This window comes from Cydia splendana, chromosome 6 (assembly GCF_910591565.1).
Source record: "Cydia splendana chromosome 6, ilCydSple1.2, whole genome shotgun sequence".
Classification (NCBI taxonomy): Eukaryota; Metazoa; Arthropoda; class Insecta; order Lepidoptera; family Tortricidae; genus Cydia; species Cydia splendana.
Window position 1 is genome coordinate 7,251,189 of NC_085965.1, and position 26,847 is coordinate 7,278,035.

General features: G+C 38.1%; 3 protein-coding genes across 4 annotated transcripts in view; 1 reads left to right on the forward strand and 2 right to left on the reverse strand.

Moving 5' to 3' along the window:
* The window catches only part of LOC134791337 (forkhead box protein K2), an 80,936-nt gene extending 68,470 nt beyond the window's left edge, over nt 1–12,466 (reverse strand). The window contains exon 1 of the mRNA XM_063762353.1: nt 11,554–12,466. Coding sequence (XP_063618423.1) covers nt 11,554–11,915 — 362 coding nt within the window. The 5' untranslated portion in view covers nt 11,916–12,466. The remainder of the gene's footprint in view (nt 1–11,553) is intronic.
* Nucleotides 12,467–12,897: 431 nt separating this feature from the next.
* On the forward strand, nt 12,898–23,820 carry LOC134791321 (GSK3-beta interaction protein-like). Of its 2 annotated transcripts, none has more exons than XM_063762337.1 (2): nt 12,898–13,060; nt 22,976–23,818. In XM_063762337.1, exon 2 carries the CDS (start codon nt 22,980–22,982, stop codon nt 23,331–23,333), a length of 354 nt encoding a protein of 117 aa, XP_063618407.1. In that variant the 5' UTR covers nt 12,898–13,060; nt 22,976–22,979; the 3' UTR covers nt 23,334–23,818. The 2 variants fall into 2 exon arrangements, with proteins under 2 accessions (XP_063618407.1, XP_063618406.1); XM_063762336.1 differs by lacking the exon at nt 12,898–13,060 and adding an exon at nt 22,768–22,869 and having other exon boundaries at nt 22,976–23,820.
* The window catches only part of LOC134791327 (dynein axonemal heavy chain 3), a 114,882-nt gene continuing 106,256 nt past the window's right edge, over nt 18,222–26,847 (reverse strand). The window contains exons 69-70 of the mRNA XM_063762344.1: nt 20,794–21,004; nt 18,222–18,889 (exon numbers count right to left, since the gene is read on the reverse strand). Coding sequence (XP_063618414.1) covers nt 18,593–18,889; nt 20,794–21,004 — 508 coding nt within the window. The 3' untranslated portion in view covers nt 18,222–18,592. The remainder of the gene's footprint in view (nt 18,890–20,793; nt 21,005–26,847) is intronic.

Here is a 26,847-nt window from a genome sequence, read left to right on the forward strand (position 1 = left end):
TGTAAATTAATATTTTCTATTCATAAAAGATAAACTATAATATGATTGATATTTTGTAGTGATGTATTATTAGATTTATTTCCATAAGGTACCTTTTCGTAAATGTATGGAGCAAATACTGTTATTGTTATGTAAGTTTAAAGTGGCATAAGGGGTTAAATATAGTATTTAGTTGGGGTTTTAGGATTTATTTCATTTGAATGACAGAATTTCTTTCATATGTGCTCAGAAAAATTGATTGTGTGTCACATTAAAAGTAAAAATATTCAATTTTGTGATTTTATATGAAAAAGTCAGAAAATACATTTTCACCTCTAATTCGGTATTGTTTTTTGCTTAAACTGTCTGTCAGTGTCGTTTTCTAATAGATAAAATTTAAATCTTGAGAGCTCATTGCAATCAATCGTGAAAATGAAATAAAACTTTATTTTCAAGAGATTGGTTAGTATACACATAAATCAGTCGATATCAAAAGTTTCTATTTGCATTACAGAACAAGTCGCAATATTTTTTTAATCTCAGATATATAAGGCATTATTATTTGTAGTCAACTATGTAACTTACTTCAGGAACATAGTTTTTTAGGCGGCTAAACTTAAAACTTCTCTATCGTAAAGTTGCTCATTTCACAACATTATTTTCAAAAAATCATATCTCTGTAACTACGCAACCTAGAAGGTTGATCTTTTGTGTTATCGATAGGTTATTTATTGTAGATTACTGGGGTATGCATAACTCCATACCCGCCATAAGGTACCTTTGACCGTGGGACGTCACATATTTCCTGTTGGCTTTGTCATAGTCTCATTAGTCTGCAAAAAACGGTTTTGAGTGTTCCGTACCCAAAGGGTAAAAACGGGACGCTATTACTAAGACTCCACTGTCCGTCTGTCAACAGGCTGTGTCTCATGAACCGTAATAGCTAGACAGTTGAAATTTTTATAGATGATGTATTTCTGTTGCCGCTATAGGTAAGTACTAAAAAGTACGGAACCCTCGATGGGCGAGTCCGACGCGCACATGTTCGGTTTTTATTTTTTAATACCAACTACAATTCCTCAGATTGATAATCAAACGCATACAAGTAGGTAGGTGTAATTCAATTAATTAATTTAAAAGACGCAGGAAACTGACCCAATTAAGCAGTATGGCTAACAGAAAACATCGTTACCTACAAGCGAATAAAATTAATTAGGAAGCTATTATTAGGCAGGCTCTAGAAAGTAGGCAGATGGTGATAAGCTGATAATGATAACGAGGTCATAGACTCGAGGACAAATAGATTTAGAAATGGAGTAGGTTATGTATCTACACCTACAGGTTATTAAAGTGTCTACTATCTATGTAGGTCTAGCTAGACGGTTGGAAACAAGCCTTACGTTCCGACCAATGTGACTTTGCTAGATTCCGATGGTAGGTGCTTTCAGTTGGAAGGTCAGATGGCAGTCGCTTTCATACAAACTAGAGCCTACGCCAATACTTGGCATTAGTTGCCAAGCGGACCCCAGGCTCCTATAACGTCGGGGATAGTGCAATACCGCGTATCTAACAAATGCAGTAAGGTACAATTTCTTTGTTACATTGTTTGAATTTAGAACTCTATCGACATTAGTTACGCGGTATGGCACTATCCCCGACGATAAGCTGTGGGAAAATGCCAGGACAACGCGAGGAAGATGATGATGATGAATACCAAAATAAATATGTGTAAGTACGTAGCAACAAAAAGAATAGATAGTATAGAGGGGTCCTGTCATTGTAAATTTTGTAGTCACTGTAAATTTACTGCCATCTATCGACACACGACTAAAACTCAAAATGAAAACGTATAAAGTTATCAAAAAATGTATATATAATGGATAAATGATTTTATTATTTTTATATCATTTTGATCCATGTTCATTCACTGATATCTATGTGTTAAAATTGTTAAATATGAAACGGTGTCGTCACGCCATCTAGCCGAGGATAGGCTAAAGGTGAGTGCGCCATCTATTCGAGAATGACTTTTACTTGAATTCCGAGGCACGTTTTTTCCTTAGACTTTATTCGTCTTATACGAAGTTACATATGTCTTTGGTAGCAACAATATAAAGAAAATAGTCAAAGTTGTCATTGTCAATTGTTTGAAAACACAATAATTAAAATGTAAATACAACATCTGTTAGACGACGAAGTAGGTAATATCATATCGATAACATATACAAGAAACTACGATAACATGCAAAAAAACTAAAGTTTTGATTATTCTTATCACCGTCCAAGGTGATTGTGTACGCGCGCTTCGGCCATCATTGACGCGACAGAGACAGACGTAGAGCGCAGACAGAGACGGCAGGCTAGCCGTTTTGTTTACTTTTATTGTTTACACGCTCTGTGGTGATATTCCTATCGCTTATAGGTAAAGTGTAAAGTCAATTTTCTGTTTATGGCAATCAACTATGCCTACTAAGGTGTTACCGTAGCCTAATAGACGATGGTAGTTTCAGAAATGGCACATGCGCGTTGACGACCCTTTAATCCAGTGCATTCGTTATTTAAATATTTTAAATCTTTTAAATATTATCTTTATTTACACACCCGAACCTTGAAATCACGATTAGAACTCGCCTTAGTTCGGTAAGCGATTGGGAATAAACGACTGCGTATGCGTCGTGTCAACGCGCAACGTCTGAACTGTATGTTAAAGGCCGAGCCACACCGGCTGCGTGTGCAGCACGTGTGCGTCGACGTAAGCGTAGACGTGCGCAGCACCCCTGTCACACCGGGTGACGCGCACGTCACGCAGCGCACGGCACGCAGTGTGCTGTACACGTCACGCAAGCGCACGCTGCAGCTCGGTCATGCGTGCAGTAAAATAAAATACACTCCTGCGACAGTACATCATGTTATTATACTGTTACTTATACTGAAATAAATGGTATTCTATTCTATTATACTCCTGTTGCAAATGGAAGCAGCTCACAGAATGCCGACATTGCAATTAGAGGAAAAAAATGTCTCATATTTGAATCGAGATAATTCAGAGTACATAATATTATTATTAAGTTCACAATACAACAACCTTGTTTTCCAATAGTATTATTAGTACCTAACATCGATTTGTTCCCACAGGCCAAATTGTTATAAGACGTATTTTTTTGGAATCTTTGTGCTATATGTTGTAAATATACATTCGTATTGACGAATATATTAATTAGTTTTTCTTTTATCACTGAATCCATATTAAAAACCAGCACGCGCACCGGCCGAGTTGTAAATAAATACAAGCGAGCTGCGCGTGTACACGCACAGCACCTATGCAGCACCGAGCTGTGCGTGTCCGAACCTGCTCGGTTCGCCCTCTCATAGGGAACGCAGTTAAACACAACGTCATCACTGCACGCAACGAAGCGACGTTGCCGCTCCGGTGCGTGGACGCGTGCACGCAGCACGCAGCCGGTTTGTCTCGTCGGAGCTGCGTTGCGTGCAAGTCACGCGTACGCGCATGTCACGCACACGTCACGCAAGCGGTGTGTCCTCTCGTATGAGTTTTCGTATTATACAACGCATCGGGACGCGTACGTGCACGTGCACGTCTACGCATACGCATCCGGTGTGGCTTGGCCTTAACACTATTGCACCTTATCTCGTAGGTAATAAGGCAAAAACTGTATACATATCTCTGACATCGACCCCACCATCGTTGACATAATTAGCTGACCAGTACTGCACCTTAATACAAAGACATACGGCCTACTAATGTTCACTTAAGTTAGTTATGCGTGATAGACAGCCGTCTCGTGACGTTTCAAGGATGCGAATGTGGAGTGACCCGAGTGATCTAGAAGGTGCATGGTCTGGCCACGTGGTGCTTTGTTTTGCAACATAATGAATGCGAAAAAACGGATAACAGATCTGCAATTTTTATAGACTTGTTTACTTTATCATCCATTAATTACGTCACGTTTTTCTAATTTCTAGGTTTTCTGACCTCTCCCCCCTCCTTGTCACACTTGGTCACATTTGGCATAAATTATATTATTATTAGTTTAAAAAATATATAATTATTTTATCATGCATAGCTTTAACTATGATTAAGTTGTATTAATAGTAAATACAGTACATATCAATCAGCATTAATTGAGCAGCAGGGGGGTTATCAGTATAGTAAACAGTAAATATATATGGCAAGGTCAGAGCAGGTCAAACGCTACATTCTACATAATAAGTGTTATAAATACTAGGACATAACATATCGTCGTTGAGAATGCCAAATACGGTATGTGCGCGATTTTAATCAAATTAATTAATACCTTATGTATTTTGTTGCTAGGTAACTATTTGTCAATCAAAAATCGTGCACATAACGGATTTGGCATTCTCAACGACGATATACATTAAGTTGTGACCCATTAGTGTTGTGACACATAGTAAAAATACTTTGAAATATATCATGTAATGTAATAATGTAATAATCCTTTATTTCAGACAGTAGATTGCGTTATTTTCTACAGTTCTTGCGTTTTTTTTTTTTCTGTCTGTGTGCCATTTATTGGCAAAAGGCCTCCTCCAACCTTCTCCATTCCTCTCTATCCTTGGCAACTCTCGTCCATGTGGTTCCTGCTGTGGCTTTGATGTCGTCCACCCATCTTCTAAATGGTCTACCTCTTTTCCTTTTCTTATGGCCTGTGAACCAGTTCATTATCGATTTCGACCATTTTTCTTTGCCTCTGATTGTATGTCCTGACCATTTCCATTTTAACTTTTTTATTGTTTTTGTGACATCTTTTGTTTTGGTGATCTTCTTTATGGATTTTATTCTTATTTTATCCGATAGTCTTTTCCCCAGCATACTTCTTTCCATGGAGTTTTGGCAAGTTTCTAGCTTTCTAATGTGTGTTTTAGTGAGAGCCCAGGTTTGGCAGCCGTAAGTAAGTATAGGAAGTATGCTGGTATCAAAGAGTTTCCGCTTGATAGTTACATTGATATCTTTATTTTTCATTATTTCCTTTAGGCTCCAATATGTCTTCCAAGCATTTCCAATACGTCTATCTATTTCTTTTGAGGTTAGATCTACCGGAGAGATTATCTGGCCTAAATAGATGTACTCATTGACGTAATCAATTGGGTTATTATTGATGAGAATAGGTTTTTGTTTGTCGTTAGTCATAGCCTTGGTCTTTAGTGTGTTCATAACCAATCCCACCTTCCCACTTTCTCTAACTAGGTCATTCAGCATTGTTTGCAATTCCTCACTTGATGATGAGAGTATGATCAGGTCATCCGCAAATCTCAAATGTGAAAGGTTTTCACCGTTAATAGATAGTCCACATTTCTCCCAGTCTAATTGGCGAAAGACTTCTTCTAGGACGGCTGTGAAGAGTTTCGGCGATAGTGGGTCCCCCTGACGTACGCCTCTTTCTATTCTGATCTCTTTGCCTTCCTGCTCTAGTTTTATTGTGGCCTTGCTGTTGTTGTAAATGTTTTTTAGTATTCTGATGTATTTATTTTCGATACCTTGGTTTTTGAGTGCCTGCCAGATACTCTCGTGCTCTATTGTATCGAAAGCTTTACTGTAATCCACGAAGCAGCAGTAGAATGTTATGTTGTATTCCTTGCCTTTTTCGAACAATTGTTTGATGACATGTATGTGGTCCACAGTCGAGTACCCGCTCCTGAAGCCCGCTTGCTCTCTTGGTTGACTTTCCTCTAGCTTATTGGTTATTCTTTGGAGTATAACTTTAGCGAAGATTTTATATATATTCGAGGATAGGCTTATAGGTCTATAATTGTTGATGTTATTTTTATCACCTTTTTTGTGTAGAAGTATTATAGATGATGTTGTCCATTGGCAAGGGATTATCTCGTTTTGTAAGATTTCATTGAAGAGGTGTTTTAGAATTGGTATTAGGAGTTTTTTATTTAGGATGAGGAACTCGTTACTTATGCCATCTGATCCTGAAGCTGTTTCTGTTTTTTGAGTTTTCACAGCCTTTTCTATTTCTTCATATAGTATTTCTGGTACTTTGCTGTCTCCTGATAGGGTTGTTGTCTGTGTAGTACTTTCACTTGAATATTCGAATTCTCTGAAAAATTCAGTGGCTATTGATATTATTTCTGGGCGTCGCTTTTCGCATTTACGATTTTTATTTATTAAGTTTGGTATCCAGTCTCGTTTTTCCAAAAGTATTTTTGCTGCTTTTTTAGTGCCTCCTGTTCTTTGTATGCACATTTCCAGGTGTCTCAGTCTGTATCTCTGACGGTCTTTTCTCATCTGTGTTCTAATTTTCTTGCTTATTTCGGCTATTTCTTTTCTTGTAGTTTTTGTCTTTTCAGGGTTGGATATAAGGTCTGCTCTATTTCTTATCAGTTCTTTAGTCTCGGTTGCCATCCATTTTTGCCTGTCGCCTTTGTTTTCTAGTTTATCTTTTTTATTGCTGTAGAGAAGTTCTTGGAATTTGTTGTATTTACTCTGTATGTCTAGATTCTTCGTTTTTTCAATGAACTGCTCTAGCTTTTCTTTTAGTAGCTCTGTATTTTCTAGTATTATGCTGTCGGTTTGCTTTGCTTTAAAGGGTCTACTTTTTAGTGTGTTTACTTGTAACTTTGCTCTGATCATTCTGTGGTTACTGTTAAAATTAATATTATTTAGAGCTCTGCAGTCTCGAAAGTGTTTACTTTTGTTTGTTAGTACAAAATCTATCTCGTTTTTGTGCTGGCCGTCAGGAGATATCCATGTCCATCTGTTGCTTTCCCGTCTTTTGTATAGGGTATTTAGTATTTTTAAGTTGTTTTCGTATGCCAGTTGTATAAGTTTTTCCCCATTTCTTGTTCTTTTGCCTGAGCAGTATGGGCCCAGTATTGTTTGTTCTCCTTCTCCTTTTGCCCCTGTTCTTGCATTGAAATCACCCATTACTATTAAGTTGCTGTGTGAGTGATTGTTTATTGCCTGTTGCAGCGTGGAGTAGAAGGTGTCGATTTCTGTTCTGCTTGATTGTTCGGTAGGAGAATATACCTGAATAATTGACCACTTTTCATTCTTCGGAGGTAGTTTTATATTAAGTATTACAATACGCTCTGAGACGCCAATGAACTCATCAATAAGTGGTTTAAATTCATTTTTTATTAAGAATCCTGTTCCATATAAACCTGGCGTTTCTCCTTTATAATAGAATATAAAGTGGCCATGGTCCTCAATTCTCTCACCCAAGCGTCGAACTTCGCTTAGGCCCAGTATAGACCAATTTATATTTTCTAAGGCCAACATTAGTTCCGTTAGGCTCTCATCAGTTCTTAAGGATAGCGTGTTGTAGGTTGCAATGTGTATTATATCTTCTTTATGAGGTTGTTTCATGTTTTTGTTGGTGTATAATTTATTTGACGTTGGAGGGTTTTGGTCTCTTGCCCCCACGGTGACCATCCGGCTTGGGGGACATTTAGTGAAGTTGCTACGTATATTTGTTGGTACATTGTTGGTTTTCCGGTTGTTGTGGTTGTTGTTCCTAATTAGTTTTTTGGAGTGGTTTCGGTTCTTGGTTCGGTCATTGGTCTTGACAAATAGTCCTTCATGCTGTTTCTATTTGTTCGCTTTGGTTCTTCTCTTAAGTCACTTTCTTTTTGGTCAGTTTGCTGGTTTTTAGGTGAAAGAGAGTTAATACGTTTCCTCTTTTCGCGATTATTTTCAGGTTTGTCTGTTATGACCAGTTTGTCGAAGCGAATATAAGCATTTTTTCCCATTTTTATTTGTTCCTGTTGTTGGCTTCTGAGCTCCTTTCTTTTTTTCAGCATATCTTTAGTGTAGTCCTCACTGATGTAAACATTTTTAGGGAAAAGTTTTTTGTTTTTGAGCAATTCTATTTTCCTCCACACTAGGGTGACTGATATAAGGATAGGTCTTATTTTGTCCTTGTCAGGCTTTCCTAGTCGGCAAACATTGCTTACTTCCCACTTGTCCCATTTTTCAGTGTCTTCTTTGGCACTAACACTATTAAGGATTTCGAGCACCTTCTCCAAAAGTTGTGCGTGGTTATTCTCTGTTTCTTCGATGCCGTACATAATTATATTATTTTTCTTTTGTTCTCTTTCCATGTAATGTAATCTAGATTTTAAAACGACGACTTCTTCTTTTAGTTGTTTGTTTTCCTGTATGAGCGGCTTAAGTTTCTCGTCCATAGTGGAAGAGATGTTTTTAGTGACACTTTCTGTGATTCTGCCCGTTTGTTTATCGAATTCTTCCCTCATTTTCGCCAGGAGAGTTTCCAAAATTTGCGATTCCATTCTGTTTGCAAGGATCTAAAGTAAATTGGTAGGTAAGCTTTTCTTGCTGTTGACAGCTGTCGGAAGTCTTTGATAATTGCGTGTGGCAACCCCAGCTGTCAAATGTCAATCTCAGCTTTGTAGTTATAGCTATATATATGAACTTGCACTTTTTTTGCTGTTTTTTCGTAAAGATCACTCGCGTTTTCCACTTCTAACACTTTTTTCCTTATTCTGGTGAATCCTTTTGTGCTTGCCCGTAATATTTTCACAGAGTCGTTAGGTTTTACGGCACTTAATGATTAAAATTGTCGAGACAAGAGTAACACGTATTTCACTTGACAGTTCGCAACCGGAAGTGAAATATATCATACACCTACTTATAAAAAAAAAAAATAAAAAAATAAAAATCATTTATTGCAGATCAATGATCCATAATGATGATGATGTCTTATATGGAATTGTATTTTACTGAAATGAAACATTAAGGAATAATTAATTATAACTATTTTATCAAAACTTATAAACTAAACGTAACGAAATAATAGTATCCTAAATTAATATAAAAATAATAATAAAACACCCCTAAACCTAAATTTTAATATAAATTCACCCCTCGGCAAGGTGCCAAGATGCTGGCAGCATTACCCCGCTGAATTGCAATACTAACGCGCTGTGCGAGGAAGCTGCCAGTGCTACGGTCCCCAGTCACATCCACCAGCCTCTTTGATAAGGTTCTGATAAATTTCACCAATATTATATTAACAGAAATTTAACTATATTTAATAAGTCAAACCCAACATCAAATTATTTTAATATGTTTGGTTTGTTTACAGAGGTGAATATAAATTTGCAACCTGAATAACCAGTTTAAGCTACTAGCTGCAGTAGTAATTAACTAAAAATATGCAATTTTTTCTAAGCTTCTAGTGACTCATATGTGTTTTATGTTACCTCCTGACATTTATTTAAAAGCTGGTACAGTCGCCATCAGATACATATATCCAAGTGGCCAAGGTGTTCACAAAATACTATAACACCCTGACAATAGAAGCGTATCTAGATATTTGTGTGCACCTTGGCTGCTCCGATATATAAATTTGCAATAACATTGCTAGTAGTCTTATTAGCGGTAACATGTGCTATGTGCTGTTTCTAAACCAGAGATTATAGTTTTGAATTAAATCCCTGGCTGGCTGGCAAACGGAGCTAGAGGAGACGTCGAACAAGATGGGAGGATGAACTCAAACTCACAGCGGGCCCGAACTGGAGAAGAGTGGCCCACGACAGACCCCAATGGAAAGAGCTGGAGGAGGACTTTGCCAAGCGCCACACTGACAGACATACTCTAAATCAGAATAAAAGGGCTTACTAAATAGATAGAATACCAAATTAGTTTGTTTCACTACACCTTATAAAACAAAGTCCCCCGCCCCGTCTGACGGTGTGTTTGTTTTTTTGTTCGCGATAAACTCAACGGACGGACGGAACTACTGAATGGATTTTCATGCTGTTTTCACCTATCAATAGAGTGATTCTTGAGGAAGGTTTAGGTGTATAATTTGTTAACCTGTGCGAAGCTGGGGCGGGTAGCTAGTAAATGTATAAAGTTCATTTGCATAACTTTATTCTAGATTTAAGTTAAAGTTGATCCCAAAAATGCTAGTTAAGGAAAACAAATGAAAAGTTAATAGGAATACAAGTGCATACACTAGAATAGTTGAATGAACTATGATAAGATAGTAGTGTTGTGAATTTGTCTCAGCTTTAATTAACTGCTAATCAGTTAGCGTGAATAATAAAACAATATAAACAACTCTGTGGAAGTACTTCCAAAGTACTTTAGATTCACGTACCTACTATTGGTATGATGCACATTCAGATATTGTAAGGTAAACACCGGCCAAGTGCGAGTCGGACTTGCGCACGAAGGGTTCCGTAACATTAGGCAAAAACCGGCAAAAAATCATATTTGTTGTATGGGAGCCCCACTCCCCATATTTATTTTATTCTGTGTTTAGTATTTGTTGTTATAGCGGCAACAGAAAAAAAAAACTCTGTGAAAATTTCAACTGCCTAGCTATCATTGTTGATATACAGCCAGGTGACAGACAGACGGACAGTGGAGTCTTAGTAATAGGATCCCGTTTTTACCCTCTGGGTACGGAACCCTAAAATGACCACCTTGTAAGAGCATATTTTTGTATTTTTTCAAATGGAGTAAGTTGTGTCACTGAGATTTGAACTGTAGATTTTTTAATTTTGTCCGATAACATTTTCTGGCGCCCCATTTCCAGTACAAAATTAACACACATACATGTTCTTGGCAGTGAATGTGTTAAAGAGTTAAACTGTCTGTGTAAATGGTGTACTTACTTGTTTATTTACTCTTTATAAGGTAAATAATGAATTGCCTAGATTGTCAATTGTAAATAAGTCATGATTTTCAAGTAAATTGACTTCATCACTCTTTGCTTATAAATGAGTATTTGTAGAAATAACTAACATCTGCAACAGCAGAAAATATTATGGTCAATTGGCAGTAAGTAACGGCATAAATATTATTGTTTTATTGACCACAGAAGTGTCTCAAAACAAGCCCTAATAACCCTTTTTCCTTGCAACAATTAGATATTTTTGAGTGCATTAGTAACAAGTAAATCTAAATATGTACCTAAAACAAACAATTTAGATGCTTGTGTTAATATAAAATAATATAAATTTAGTTTTACCTCATAAATAAACTGGCATACATTCCATTTGTAATGTCAACAACAAAAGCAGGACAAAAGATAATGATAAAGTGAGCAAGAATGAGAAAGATTCCTGCAGATTGGCATTACTCATCAGATAGGTGCACCAGTAATTATAATTTGGCACATACTGCACTGTTATTATTAGAACCTGCATGTCAACATCAACATGGTATTTAAAAAATAAATAAATGTAGATAGTCTTCCATAAACCATGTCAATATGACTATCACAATGAGTTGCTATTCAGAAAATATGTAATGAGTATCAGAAACTCACAACATATTGCAATGAAATGGCCATGAGTTACATCATCCACCTACCACTACAAATGAATGGAATAATCAAGAAATTGGACTTTGATTTGTACTATTATTGAATTGCATAGAGCCCTAAAAGTCCATTTAATGTATTGGAAGTAAAATGCAATATTTTTTTATTGTTCCAACAGGTGGGTAGACATAAACAAATATGTTTGTTTACAAACATAAAGCCAATGAGTAATTGTAAATAGAATGACGCGGACGCCGCGCCGTTATCGCCGCGTGGCCGGCGCACTCACCTCTTGGGCAGCAGCATCGGCGCCGAGCCCTTCCGCTGGAACACGCCGTCCACCAGCACGCCATTCTTGCTGTTGCACGTCAGGTAGAACTCCGGCTGGTCGTAGAACAACTCCAAATGACGCCGCGATATGAAACTCGAGTGTCCCATGTTAACGTCCACTTCACCCCGGCTCGAGTTGCGCCCGATCACCACGCGCTTTTGCCGGATCAAGTACTCAAAGTCTCTCCCGTCGAGCCGCGCGATGGCTACCGCAGCCGGCTCCTGGGCCCACTGCACTTTCGAAGGCGACGGAGGCGACTTGAGCGAGAGCAGCGCCCACGCGTCGCTCTCCGAGCTCCGCGAGAACTGAGTCTGGGCCATGTCAGGCGCGCGCGAGTATCACCAGCGCTTCGGTCCACACGCGGGGCGCGCACTGCCACTGCTGGCACAAGGGCACATCACAAGTTCACACGCGTGCCGGATCCGCTGCTCCGCGACCCGGATGTCCGGAACCTGCCGACTCCGAGCCCGTTCTACGATTTGAGGTTACTGACGGGACGCACATGCGCAAAGTTTCGACTTGTGCGGTAAACAAGAATTATATAAACCACCACACCACCACGTGATACTGTATACATATACCTAGTCGGGAACTGCGGATCGATACTATTCCGTATGGCGATTCCGTGTATGATCGAAATATTGATTGAAGTGTTGTTGCACAACAAATTTTTCGCAATTGGACCGAAATTAGACACTAAAGTAAACACGAGGCGAGAACAAAAATAACCAAAAACGTCAGTTTGAGATACGCAGTTTATGAGACCGTTGCGCCATCTGCACGAAATCACAACAAACAACATAGCGTGGTTCCGATACGCGCACGATCCGTTGATGATTTACACATTACATCATTATTTATTTTATATTTTTACATTATACATGAATCAGAAATATAAAGTTTTAGCGTATTTTGTGTTGATTTAATGGTACACAGCTCATTATTCAATTAACTCTTCAAACGAATCAAGACGGCTAGCGGAAGTAGCATTGAAAACCCGTGAAAAGGAACGGAAATAGTGTTGCTCCGGAAGAGTGAAAATCAATCAATGCTCACCATCACTATGTTTGTTTAACGTGTACTCTATTATCTATGACTTTACAAAACAAAAATACTGATAAAAAAATTAACAATATGATGCAATATTATGAACGAAATTAACATATGTTAAAATATATGCAAATTATGTGTAAAAGTCTACTTCTATACGCTTTAGTTATATTTATACCAAGATATGTAAATTCTATACGAACGGAAATAAATTTTGTCTGTGGCACATTTTTTCAGATTGGTCGGCAGCTAGCTGTCATTTTTTTGGTATTGTTGGGAGTGAACTACTTGACTTGAAAATGAATTTTCCTTGGCCATAGAAAATTTATGATTGAATCCAGTTAAAATCAATTTAGACGAGCTTTGGGCCAACTGCTTAATTATATAAAAGTATCACCAAGCTCTACAATTAAAGGTAAGTCTTCAAATTTATTAATATAATGAGCGGCAAATTTAATCACTTACCTTAGTTTTAATAATAATTATACAATTTAACTTTAGTTTCAAGAATGAAAGGTATCACTTAACACTAAAGTAGTTATTTTATTTTGATTTCTAGGGATTGTTTACTAACAGTTATGGTATAACAATCTACCTACAATGAATTTAAATAATTGTTTACATTTTATAAAACATGTTGCTTAAATTTAAAAAAATAACCAATTATTGTTTATGATTGGCTTCCGAGCAGTAAGGCATGAGGGTTTTAAGTAGGGTTTGGGTTATGGGTTGTGGATTCACACACCTGTTATAATGAACACAGTTACAGTAAACAAACCTTAGGAATAAGAATTGACTTTATTTATAAAAAAGGGATACATTTTACAATAATGATGTACAAAACTTAAGAAACTAAAACCCGTTCTGAGCAAAGGTCCCCATCACACTAGCAGCGTTACCCCACTGTATGGCGATGGAGACCTGCTGGACAACCTTAGGTCCATCATTTTCTCATGGCCCAATTGATTTGTTCCATTTTTAGGGTTCCGTACCCAAAGGGTAAAACGGGACCCTATACTAAGACTCCGCTGTCCGTCCGTCCGTCTGTCACCAGGCTGTATCTCACGAACCGTGATAGCTAGACAGTTGAAATTTTCACAGATGATGTATTTCTGTTGCCGCTATAACAACAAATACTAAACACAGAATAAAATAAAGATTTAAGTGGGGCTCCCATACAACAAACGTGATTTTTGACCAAAGTTAAGCAACGTCGGGCGGGTCAGTACTTGGATGGGTAACCGTTTTTTTTAGCCGTTTTTTGCATTATGGTACGGAACCCTTCGTGCGCGAGTCCGACTCGCACTTGCCCGGTTTTTATGTTGTTAAAACTGGACTGGAATATTCACAATGTTATCAACATTCAGTCATATTAGCTTTTTTCTATTCAAATGAGGATTTTTTGAGTGCATTTTTACCATAATTTTATTATTCACATTTTTTGTCAAATGAGTACATTTTATTTATTTATGTGTGTGTTATTTTTATGTTATAGTTGGTCAAGCAGATCTTGTCAGTAGAAAAAGGCGGCAAATTTGAAAAATGTAGGCGCGAAGAGATATCGTCTCATAGAAAATTTTAATTTCGCTCCTTTTTCTACTGACAAGATTTGCTTGACCATCTGTATTTTATTTATTTAGTGACTACCAGAATTTTTGGTCTATTCAAATTTGTATTCAACGCTTGGATGGTAGTCTAGTTCATAAAAATGGATTAAGGTGAAGAAATGTTTCATATTTATGATCGCTTATAACTGATGTCTCACCACAACCACAACCTATGCATTATGCATTAAGTTTGTATTTTATTTTACAGTTATATGATTTGTTTTTTGTGACAAGTTGTTGGGTTCAGAAAGATGTCCTTCACATTTTTAACAATATGTTCCCGTTTCCTCAAACAAAGTGCAAAACTTACTGTTCAAGTCTGCTTGGGTAGCCCACATTTTGTAGGAAGCCAGGCCTGTCTAGCTGGTGTAATTTGACAGACTATTAGATAATTTAGATATTAGATGTAAGGAAGGTGGTGGTACTGGTGCTCGACGTCATACCAGTACATGTCATCTTGAAACTTAAGTCATTGTCAATAGAGGTGACAGCAGGGTTTCATCTATTGGGCATTAGCATGTCGAGCACTAGTCCCACCACCTTACTTTGTATTTTATAAACAACTAGCTTCTACCCGCAGCTATGTCTGCGGGGAATGGTGATGATGATGATGATTGATTGAACTTGCAAGCAGAAACTAGTTTACAATATTTTGGTTTCCATTTGGATATTTATTTAATCGTATGGCAAGATTCGAGTCGCTTAAAGTATTAGAAATAGAAATAGAAATAATTTTATTCGTGAGCACAAACACAAAATAAAAACTTATACTGGCGGCCTAGCCAAGGTGACGATCGCCATCGCTTCGCCATCGAATCGGTTTGTGTCTCTCTATCACTCTCTATCTCTATCACTATTAGAAAGTAATAAAGAATTAAAAAACTATATTCAATGTCATTTGGATATGATGATGCACCAGGGTTATTAATATTGGTAAGTAATTAAATAAAAGTCTTCACATTCAGGATATCAAAATAAATATATTTCAAACTTTTATGACTAGACATTATCACAGTAAAAATACATAATAGCAACAAACACCACAAAATCTAAAACTATTCTGATCTGACTTCAATTGTTCATTTCTTGGTGAACAAAGACTAAAGCTATTGTTAGAATGTATACTAATTACCTTACCTGATTCAGTTTTTACCTGTTCTCGTGAACTATATATAGCACATAATATGCATATATCATGTCATTCATGTCTGCAGAAGTCAGTTGTCTCCCTGTCAATGATATTATGTTAAAATAGTCAACCTTGGCACTCAGAGGCACTTGAAGTGTGATACTTGTTTTTAAATAATATGATTTCAATTTGAATATCAAGTTACAATGAAAATACTTAGAAAATGTCATATATAAAGCAGCATGAAAACCTAATTTACAAAATGATCATTTCAATGTTATCTTTAATGTAAAATTACTAACGTCCCTGTACAAGAGAATATATCAATTCTTCAATTCCCTTCTTTCTCATTGGCACACGAACTTCTTTGACATTTTTGGCAGAGGTAAATTTTAACATCCTAAAGGCCCAAGGTCCTACCTATAGTACCTCTTCAGTTCGATGAAATTTAAATCCTATTCAATTGGAACAGAGTCGCTTTTTCTTTGTTTCGTTCCATTTTCCAACAACGCAAAATCAACTGAATCAATTCTATTTCCGAAACTATAGGTTCAAATTTCAGTGGCAAATTTTGGATTTTACATTTGTATGGCTGGGCCTTAGGAGGCTAGGATAAGATTAGGCGCTTTGCAGCCTGCCGCTATGGGCAATAGCCCTCTTTTAGCCCTTCGACCGCCACAGTCGGTCGTTGACGATAAAAGTTACAGTGTAAGAGGAACCTTAATACATTCTAATAAAGTTTACTATTGCGTATTATATAAAATAGTGGCGGTCTAAATGTTAGCATTATGGTAAATAAGTCATTTCTGGTCTAGAGTAACAAACTGGTGTTCACAAGTATCATGCAAACAATTTTGCATGATACGGGTTATTCCCACTAGTTACCACCACCAAGTTCTTACCAGTGGTAACTACTGGGAATTTTTTCCCCACCTTTTACCACTGGTAACTACTGGGAAAAAAAATTCCCACTTGTTACCACCAGTAACTACTGGGAATTTTTATTCCCAGTAGTTACCACTGGTAAAAGGTTTTTTTTTTCCCAGTAGTTACCACCAAAATATTGTTAGAATTGAATATCGCTCGGTCATGTTACGCTGGTTGGCTCGATTGCTTAAACACCCACGCTAGTGGGATGGTAATAACACTCTACCAGAGGGGCATCAGGTACTATTCGTACATTTCTTTTTTTGTATTTAATTTTTATTCTTTTGGAAAATAAGTTTACTGGAAGAACGTGTAAGTAATTACAATAATCACATAAAACAACCTTAAATTGAGTACGACGAAGGGGCAAGAGGGCGTCAGGCTAAGAGCAAAATTCAGACAAAGAGTAAAATAATAATTATGTACTTTATCTGATTCTGATGGCGATGGCGTGCGAATGCGAACGTCTATAAAACCTGGTAGCGTTGGGAATGTTTTCGTTTCGCATAATATTCACATCCTGTATGAAGTAAAACTGTCCCTCGCCCTCGTTTAATATAATGTAACGCGCCCGTGCCCACAGTTGCTTCCGACATACTTAAAAGTGGACTGATTAGATTGTCGTATTCATTCTTTGGGCCAGGTAAAAAGGGATGAAAGTTTGGCGGGAGGAGTAAATAACCAAATATATTTCACGTGTTTATTTTTAGCCTAAATTTGTTCCAGTATGATTATCAAACTATGTCAACCAATACCATTCTTATCGGCCATAAGGGCTGGCAGTTATGCCGAACAAAGAATATTTCGCAAGAGTCAGACACGGGCGACACGGCGGCGGTTAAGAACAAAAGGGTGCGCGGTGCGCGCCACACTCGGTTCGGCCTTTTTGCACTCGTGTTATTTAATAAGAACAACACAAAGGATATTTAGGAACGATTGTTTAGCAATTACAAGGCATAGGTACCGATATTATTCATACTTATATTGCGATAAACCATTCAAAGTTGTAACCTATCGAATATGCATAAGGTATTTACCATAACTCTTATTTCATAAAGTTTGATGGTCATACATTGTTTCTTACTTATACGTTCTTCCAATAAACACATTTTCCAAAAGAATAAAAGTTAAATACAAAAAAAGACGTGTACGAATAGTACCTGATGCCCCTCTGGTAGAGTGTTATTACCATCCCGCTAGCGTGGGTGTTTAAGTAATCGAGCCAACCAGCGTAACATGACCGAGCGATGTACTACCCGAGCGTAATTGGAAAGCGAGCCTATGCTGGTTAGTCCGAGCAGCCAGCCCGAAGCGGTTTTAATAACAACCATGCCCTTTAATTATTTAGTCTGACTACAAATTATGAATACTTACGTACATTTTCCAGCTCTGCGTCACGTTATAATAGAACGAAATGAAGTACATAGCTATAAATAATAAAACGAAATCAGTTCTGTCGGTTTTTGACTGATTTGTTTGTTCTTTTGTATAAATATGTAATTCAATTAACAGTAAATAAGATAATTTAATCCGGATAATAAGTAAATTTCTACTTAACTAGAATGAGACTCTTCTATTTTAATTTTTACACTTATACCGGTAAAACTGTTTTAATATTTTTGATCACTTTTAAAGCAGTTTACTGAATCACTAACTGACACATAATTATTTATTACAGCACGCTACATTTATACTATACTATTTATACTGTTTTTATTAGTATTCAATTCTAACAATATTTTGGTGGTAACTACTGGGAAAAAAAAAATCCCACTAGTTACCACCAACTCGGCTTGGTGGTAACTACTGGGAATTTTTATTCCCAGTAGTTACCACTGGTAAAAGGTGGGAAAAAAATTCCCAGTAGTTACCACTGGTAAGAACTTGGTGGCAACTAGTGGGAATAACCCCATGATACTTGTATCTTATGAAAGCAAATAAAGAACAAACAAACAAACAAACTGCACTCTTGTTTGCCGTCGTATTGTAAAAAAAAACCAAAATATTTTCATAGCGTTTGCTGTGATATGACGATTAGACGTTTTTGGTTGTGTCCCGCCGACTTTAGGCGTTGAAAGTAGGTATTACATTTGCTACAAGAGCTTTACGGCAATCAAATCTAAATTAGATAATTTTAGATCCGACCTCCGCGATAAAGTATTTACTGACTGAAACATTAAGGGTCGGTTTTGCACCAAACCGTATGTCACCGTTAAAGCATTCGCTAATTTTATTGTAAGGGAAGTTTCATAGATCTCTGCTGGCCCTAAACCTAACCACATTACTAATCATCAAGTTGCGTCAAACTAGCAACGCCTCTATTGATCCAATGCTTCTGCGGTATTTTGGACAACAAAGTGATGAACATGACAAAATTACTCGAATGCCCTGTGGTCGCCAGCACGCCTTTCCTTTCACTAGTCTTATATATAGGACAGAAATAGCAGGGCGGCGGGTTGAAGTTCTGTATCAGGGCCGGTTGGAACCATATGATGGGGATGGTGTCAAAAAGGATTTTTGGGTAGGATTCGTCTAGCTCCATTGTTTCTCTGTTCCATCTCGCTCCTTCGAGGAAAAGTCCCTGTGGGGAACAAACATTTCTTTAAATTTATTGCACACTTGAGTCTCTACCAGTCAATCTTTATGGAGCAAAACCCATATTTTTTATCTGGAACTTGTGATAATAATTGTGAGTACATAACAAAATAAAATACTGTTGATAGTCATCCAAATTACAAAACAATGACAAAGTTCAGTGCAATCAAATCAGGGTTATTTGCTTCTATTGCTAGAACTGAAGAACCTAATATTATCTTTAAACTAAAAGTACTAGTGCTCACCTCGCCTACCTCTGCTGCACCTCTTCCTATACAATGCATCTTATTCAATTCGATCTTAAAAACTGTGTAGGTAGTATACCTTCAATTTTGTGATCAGAAATAGTACATTACTACCAACCTATATTTTGTAGTCTATATTTTATGTGCAATATACATTTTAAATAAATAACTACAGAAGCGCCGGCCGGACCAGGATTGCCGGTAGTTAGCTGTCAGGGGTGGCAGAATCACCTCTATATAACTTTGATAAGGGTTATTGACACTTAAGCTTTTTATCCTAAATCTCGCAAAATATAAGGAAAAGCGAACACCCTTTTCTGTGAACAAACAGTATCTTTAGGTGAAAATGTCAAGCCCAGAATGTCACATGCACACACTGCACACACTAACAACTCACCCAAACAAACACACTGTGTTCGTGTCCTTGGTGTTCCATCTGGTGTGTTTGCTGCTTGCGATACATCAATACGGTTAAAAATATCCCAAGCTCATATCAGAGCCACGAATGGACTGTGGACCTTCTGGTCTGTGAGTAGAGTTCAGTTTGCTGTGATTCGATTGTCTATTGTAGTCGTATGATAGTGTAGTGAGGGAAATGTAAACTTTCCGATACCTAGTGGTTTTTTGGTGAGAATTCCCGGGTAAATTTGATTAAACTCAAAGTGTTTATGAATTACCTACAGAAGTTGATTTAGGTTGTTGTAAAAGAATTTCTCTAATAGAGATGGTTTACGATTTCTTCTTTTAAATACATATACAGGGTGATCAATCCAAATGGGTCAGTATGGAGAAGTCAGAAACTATAAGAGATAGAGAAATCTGTTCTTAGGAACCATGGCGTCGATTTTAGATTTAATAATAATGGCATTCAATTTTTTTTTTAATCTATCATACATAACCGGGATTCGAACCTGGTCAATATTCTTTATGTAATCGCGTGTAGTATTTGTTTTATCGATTTTTCCATAAAAATTTTTGACATGGTAATCTTGGGCCCCCAGGCTCGCCGCATGCCAAATTTCAGCGCGCTTGGACCAACTACAAAAAATTTAAAAAAAAGTCGGCCAATTTGGATTTTATTAAATGTAGTTTGTTTTGTCTCGGGGCTCTCTATGATATTTGGTCCAGCACCCCCCACCTATCACGCATCGTTTAAAAGTTGCCATACAAACAAACAACAAGAATATTGACCAGGTTCGAATCCCGGTTATGTATGATAGATTAAAAAAAAATTGAATGCCATTATTATTAAATCTAAAATCGAAGCCATGGTTCCTAAGAACAGATTTCGCTATCTCTCATAGTTTCTAACTTCTCCATACTGACCCATTTGGATTGATCACCCTGTATACATACCTACATAAAAATGTATAACTGTTTTTTTTTTATACTTAGCTGCTTCAACAAATTTTCATGTTCAATTGATTATACATTAACGGAGTGGATTACATATTTTAATGAACAGTGTACCTACCTATATTTAAATAATGATAGCGATATAAAACAGGATAATTGGGAAGAGGGAATCCCAACAGACGCGGTAATCCTAAAATATGAATAATATTTGGTAGCATATTGATTTGTTGATACTTATAGGCATTGAATGGAATGTCATTAGTAGGTTTAATTATACGGTGGCATTTACCTTACAATACACTCCGAAATGCGGCAATTCGTTACACTCTGCCTCCATGCTGGTAATCTCGAACTCGAACTGGACCTGGTCGATAGGGATCTTGTTGTGCCGGGAGTAGTTCTGCAGCACGCCCGTGAGGAACGACTGGGTGAAGTAGAACCCCGAGATCCAGAACACCACGGGCGGGCCCTCTTCTATCCAGTCTTGAAGGAATTTCAACCTGACGGCAAGAGTAAAGTTTTATTGGTCGTTGTGGATGAGGTCGAAGTTATCCAGAACGCCTGAGAGGAACGATTGGGTGATGTTCCGGAGTTCCAAAATACCACGGGCGAGTCTGTCTAAAGGGGCCCACTGATTACCAGTTCGCCGGACGATATCAGCATGTCAGTTAAACGCAAAATTTGACAGCTCCGAACAACTAACAGGCTGATATCGTCTGGCGAACTGGTAATCTGTGGGCCCCTTTATAGGAACTTTTACCTGCCGAAAACAGTACAATACAAATACTCTTTATTGCACACCTCATTGCAGAAAACAATACAAAGAATACAGAAAAGAAGAGGTTAAACAACAGGCCGAGATCAGTAATAAATGATTACCACCAATAAGCGGATTGATCAACGTCACTCTGCAGTGAACTACGAAATTTCTCATACAATCGGTTGCACCCAACCGTCTGTCATTTTAACTGTACAGGCGGTTGGTGCAACTGACCCTTTAGAGGCGTCTAGTTAAAAACAGATGGACTGTTCATCGCATGCCGCATTTATTAAGCCCAATAAAATTTGAAATAATCATGAGCATGTGGTCCTAGCGGGAGAGGACACCTGTGAGGGCGGACCCTCGGCTATCCAATTCTGGGGATAATATAGCCTGCCTAAAATTGTAAAGGGTACTGAAGATCGAGCGGCTCCCAAGGAGAAGCTCCCTGTTACCAGTGTGGATGAGGAGGATTTCACAGTGGTATCAAGAAAGAAGAAGGCGCGCACGGCGCCTCGTAAGACTCTGTGTGGTACCGCCGAACCGGCTAATTCTGGCTTGCGGATTGCTACACCGAGTAAGGCGCTGTACGTATCGCGCCTGCATTACACCGCCACGGCTGCTGAAGTGGCGGAGTATGTACACCAGAAGACCGGCTACACGCTGAGGGTGTTCCAGCTTCGATCGCGCCACTACGTGCACTTCAACTCTTTTGTGGTGCGCGTGCCGCGACCGCTGCAGGGAACATAGATGTAAGTAAATTGAGGTAGATATGGTACCAGGCGCACGATTGTGAGCCATTAAATATAGGTTCCGGAACCTATATTTAGTTAGGCGTATGGGTGACGCCAACCTGTCAAGCTGTCAAAATCGTTGGATCAATTTTTAATTTTGTCGACTATGAACGTCACACGTCTACATAAATAAAAGGTCATTGGCAGGGAACCATCGAGTGCGTCGACTTCTGGCCGAAAGGTGTCGTGTTTCGGAGGTTCCGGGGCAAACTGCCGAATCCGACACAAGAGCAGCCGATGCAACGGAGCCACGCCGTTTTGTCGACTAAATAGTGTTTAGTTTTAAGTTTATAAAATACATATGTATGTTAGTCTGTAAGGTATTTGTAATATGGGCCTTGTTGCCTGAATTAAATTTCTAAATAAAATAAATAAATAAAAATAAAATATTAATCGTGTATAGGATTTTGAAGTTTTTTAACACTTCCGAGGTAGATACCTACGTTACATACGTGTTTTTAAGTCTTCAAGTCTTTACGCGCTTCCAATAATGTTACTGACCAAGTTATTCCAAGGTAAAACGCATGTTTCATTATTAATGTCCACGAACAATTCCGCGAGTAGGCATGCATGTGCCGCGTGGCACGGCTTTTCTTTCATTCATACTCGCGGAATTATGCTCTGTTGGCGTAGGTATACAAACAAATGCGTGGGACATACTTACTACATACATACATATAGTTGTAATTAGCTGATGTCTAACATTTCAAGCGTTCTTAGTTCTCGTCAGTCGCTCGGCACGGACGGTTGAAGCACCTACATCAATATTTATGGGTTGTTTTGTGTGGCTTACTCGCTGCGCCAAGAATGAGTCAGTATTCTCATATTAGATATCACATTTCAGCTCGAACCCAAAAATGTGAACAATAGATTTAGAAATTAGTCATCTTTAATTTTTATCTTTCCCTCTATTTCAGTAAAATGGAAGACAAAGTTCTTACCGCAGAAACATGGCCACAAGAAGCCGAGGCGGCGATCAACGACATACGCAAACACGTGAAATCGGCCAACATATCAACACAACTGAAAAACGACAACCAACGGATTTACATCAACCTCACAACCCTGGAGAACTCCGACTATTGCGTCGAGATGTCCGCCGCCGGGTTCAGAGTCGTGGGCCGGACTTACGACGACACAACCCTAGCTATCATCGAGAACATGAATTATGAAACCCCCTACGCCTTGCTCAATAACATCAGTCAGAAATACAGGGAGTCTTTCGGCGGTGAGTTGATGAATAAGCTACTGGATCTCGCCAAAAAGGAGACTTGAATTTTGAGTCGTTTGCAGACGATTTTAGAGCTTATTTTGTAGTAACAGCCTTACTAGACATAGATGTCACATACACGAGCTTTTGGAGATATATTGTTGGGTTTCCGAATTTTCGAGGGTTGTTTAAAGTGATAAGAAGGTTGTAATTGGCGACTGTTGAAACTGTCAGTATTTATCCTATAAATGTATTTAAAAGTAACAATTAGACCAAATTAGAATAAATTGTGATCGTAATAGTGTTTCTGAAGGTAAAATTACAGACATGAACTGGAATCATTGTTGTTTTGAAGGCATGTTTAAAATATAATATACTATACTAACTGTTTGGCATCTAAATGTATTTGTATGCATGTATATGTTTAGTAGCTACAAATATGTCTGTAGTGTCCTCTTATCTTAGTTCCTTAATTGTGTGTGTTACCCTGTGTAAAAATGCAGGCTTTTTGTCTATGCTAGCTTGGCAACGTAAGGCCGTAGACTTTGTGCACTTCATTTTTACTGAGTGGCAATAAGTGGGTTGGTAGATATCTATCACAAATAAAGGATCACATCATATAAAAAAAAACAATTATAAATACGGAAGCGCAGGGAACAGAAACAATAAAAAAATATTAATTGCTTAACATTTCTGCATGGTTCAAAATTATCCTCTATTTATTTTACAATGTAGGTACATAGGCATTTCTTATTTGTAGGTTTGAAATGAAACGACGCCCTAGCATTGCCTTTCAGTGTCGTCACCAAATGGCTATATACAGTAAAACCCGTTTATACGAATTCCCACGTAACACGCCATTTTACACTGGTCCCTACAACGTGCTGTCATACATTTTATTACGGTTAATACGCTTTTCCGCTTGAGACGCGTTTCTCGACTATAGATGCCTTCAGATTTTGAAAATCTGCTTGGGAGAGTTTTACTATATTAGTACATTTAGTACCTACTACGGCTACTACTAGTAGTCATAGGTATTACCTATGACTTAGATTACGTCAGTGTTTTTCAACCTCTTTAATTTGAGAACATTGCGACTATTTGTGACCACTGTGATTGAAATTTTAACTCTAAGGGCCACTTGCACCATTCATTAACCCGGGGTTAACCGGTTAAACCTGGAGTTACCATATATGGTTACCAGTACAATAGGGAGTATTACTGCAATGTTCTGCCGCCAGAGTGCAGCTCTAGTGCACATAAGAGTAACTTAAACCTGTAACACCTGTAAACCGCCTTGATGCATCAATGTCATAGTGAAACTTGTCAAAAAACTGTTTAAGGCCCAGTATGTGAGTCGCTTAACTTCAAACTCGGGTAAATCCATTCGACCCTCTCAGCAAATATCTACCCTATTAACTTTACTTAATACCAAAATCGCATAATCTGACAGATGGATTTACCCGAGTTTGAAGTTAAGCGACTCACATACTGGGCCTTAAACAGTTTTTTGACAAGTTTTCACTATGACATTGATGCATCAAGGCGGTTTACAGGTGTTACAGGTTACAGGTGGCCTACTGCAAAACGCGTAAATCGAAATTTCGTTATCTGCCTCCCTATTGATCAAATAGCCAAGAGCGATTGAGAGGCAGAAACCGCACTTTCGGTTTTCGTGTTTCGCGGTAGGCCCTGTGCTTGTGCTAGTGACGCCCTCTACGCAGAGTTTTGCGTAATATTCCCTATTTGACACTGGGTTAACGGTTTAACCGGATAGCCCCGGGTTAGTGAGATGGTGCTAGTGGCGCTAAAGGTTGCACAATGTAAGTAGGTGTTAGCTGTTGACTGTTTACTGTATTTTCTATGTGTCAATTATGTAATAAGATTTCTGAACAATGTTTTTTAGTTAGAAATAATTATAAATCTTCGCTCATGTTACTAATATTAGGTATAATACATTGGGGCTTTCAACCAGAATAATGATTGATTACATATTAACGCGTGTGGCAGTATTGTCAGTTACGTACGTACCTATATATTAAAATGCATAAAGCTCTACAATACACCGTTAATTAAATGTGACGTTTTCAACTAAAAGGTACCACATTGTCGGTTGTTGATAAGGTTGATTTCCAATTGAAGTAATATGGAAATACCGCCTTATTGACAACCGGCAATATACCCTTTTGGTTGATAATGTCACAAATTATCAAGCAAAGCTATATATTAAAGGGTGTGATTTGAATTGAACGTACAGATCAAACGAAGGCTAATGATAGAGGAACGGATTCTCCGAAACCATTATTATCGCTGAGCATACATGGGGTTGGGTGTTGAATCGATAGCTCTTTAGGTCTATCACTGCTTTCGTATGAACCATACTGAATGTATGTATAAAGACCACATATATGCTTCCTAGTATTTTTATTGTTAAGAGGGCGAATCAACTTTTTGACCGACACAAACTTGTCCACAACTTTAAAACTTCTTTTTGAAATTTGACCTTTAAATAATGGCTTTTCTATGTTTCAGTTATGGTATATGTTAAAACATTCAATGCCCCAACTGTTAAACCTAATAAACAGAAACTATGCCAGAAGCCCGACTTCTTGGTAACTCCAGAGACAAAATTTTAAAGTGGAAAAATTACTCATCCACCCACCCAAAACAGTAACTTTTCCACATTTTTTTATTTATTCTAAGCTTAATAGCATCGTTCGCAGACGTTTGTGCTTGTTAAAATTTAACTCCAGAGACACTTTAAGTGACTCAAGAGATACTCAAAATTGTCGGTCAAAAGTTGCTTCGCCCACGAAAGCGAGATTGTGGTGGAATGTAATGCACCATATACAAAAAATACGCTAGATTACTTCAAAGAGACGTAACTCCGATCAATATAATGTCAACCAATATAGTGTTGTATGTTTTAAAGTGATCAGAGGGCCTACCGCGAAAAACGAAATTCGCAAATTGCGGGGATCTTTCTCTTTTACTCCAACGAAGGCGTAATTAGAGTGACAGAGAAAAATGCCCGCAATTTGCGAACTTCGATTTTCGCGGTTATATGTAGACCTGATTATCCTATTCATGTTGTGGTTAACACATTCACTGCCCCCGACGCACAATGGCACATGTGCGTCCACCGTCATACAAGTTTGTTCCTAGGCCACGCCCCCTGGCAGTGAATGCGTTAAGCCCCCTCCAGACTATGCGCGTGAATCGCGGGCGAAGCCGCGAACGCGAGTGTGGACTCGATTTCGCTGTCTGCGAAAATCGACTCCACACTCGCGTTCGCGGCTTCGCGCCGCGATTCGCGCACGAGTGTGGAGGAGGCTATAGAATTAGTTTTATAGATGGTTCGGAATGCAGTGACGCTCTCTTCCTATTTTAAAAATTTAGCTCTCATGAATTAGCTCGTGAAAAAGAGACCAAGTCTGGGAAAGCTTTGGAAAAGATAATAAGGGTCGATTTTTTCTGTGCATCACAAAGATAATTTAAAAATTACTTCTAAAGTTGGTCAAGCAGATCTTGTCAGTAGAAAAAGGCGGCAAATTTGAAAAATGTAGGCGCGAAGGGATA

Coding starts and splice junctions, on each gene's coding strand:
- LOC134791321 (XM_063762336.1), top strand. CDS start 22,829: ATGGGTTGTTTTGTGTGGCTTACTCGCTGCGCCAAGAATGA. Junction 22,870..22,975: donor ACTCGCTGCGCCAAGAATGA/GTCAGTATTCTC, acceptor CCTCTATTTCAG/TAAAATGGAAGACAAAGTTC.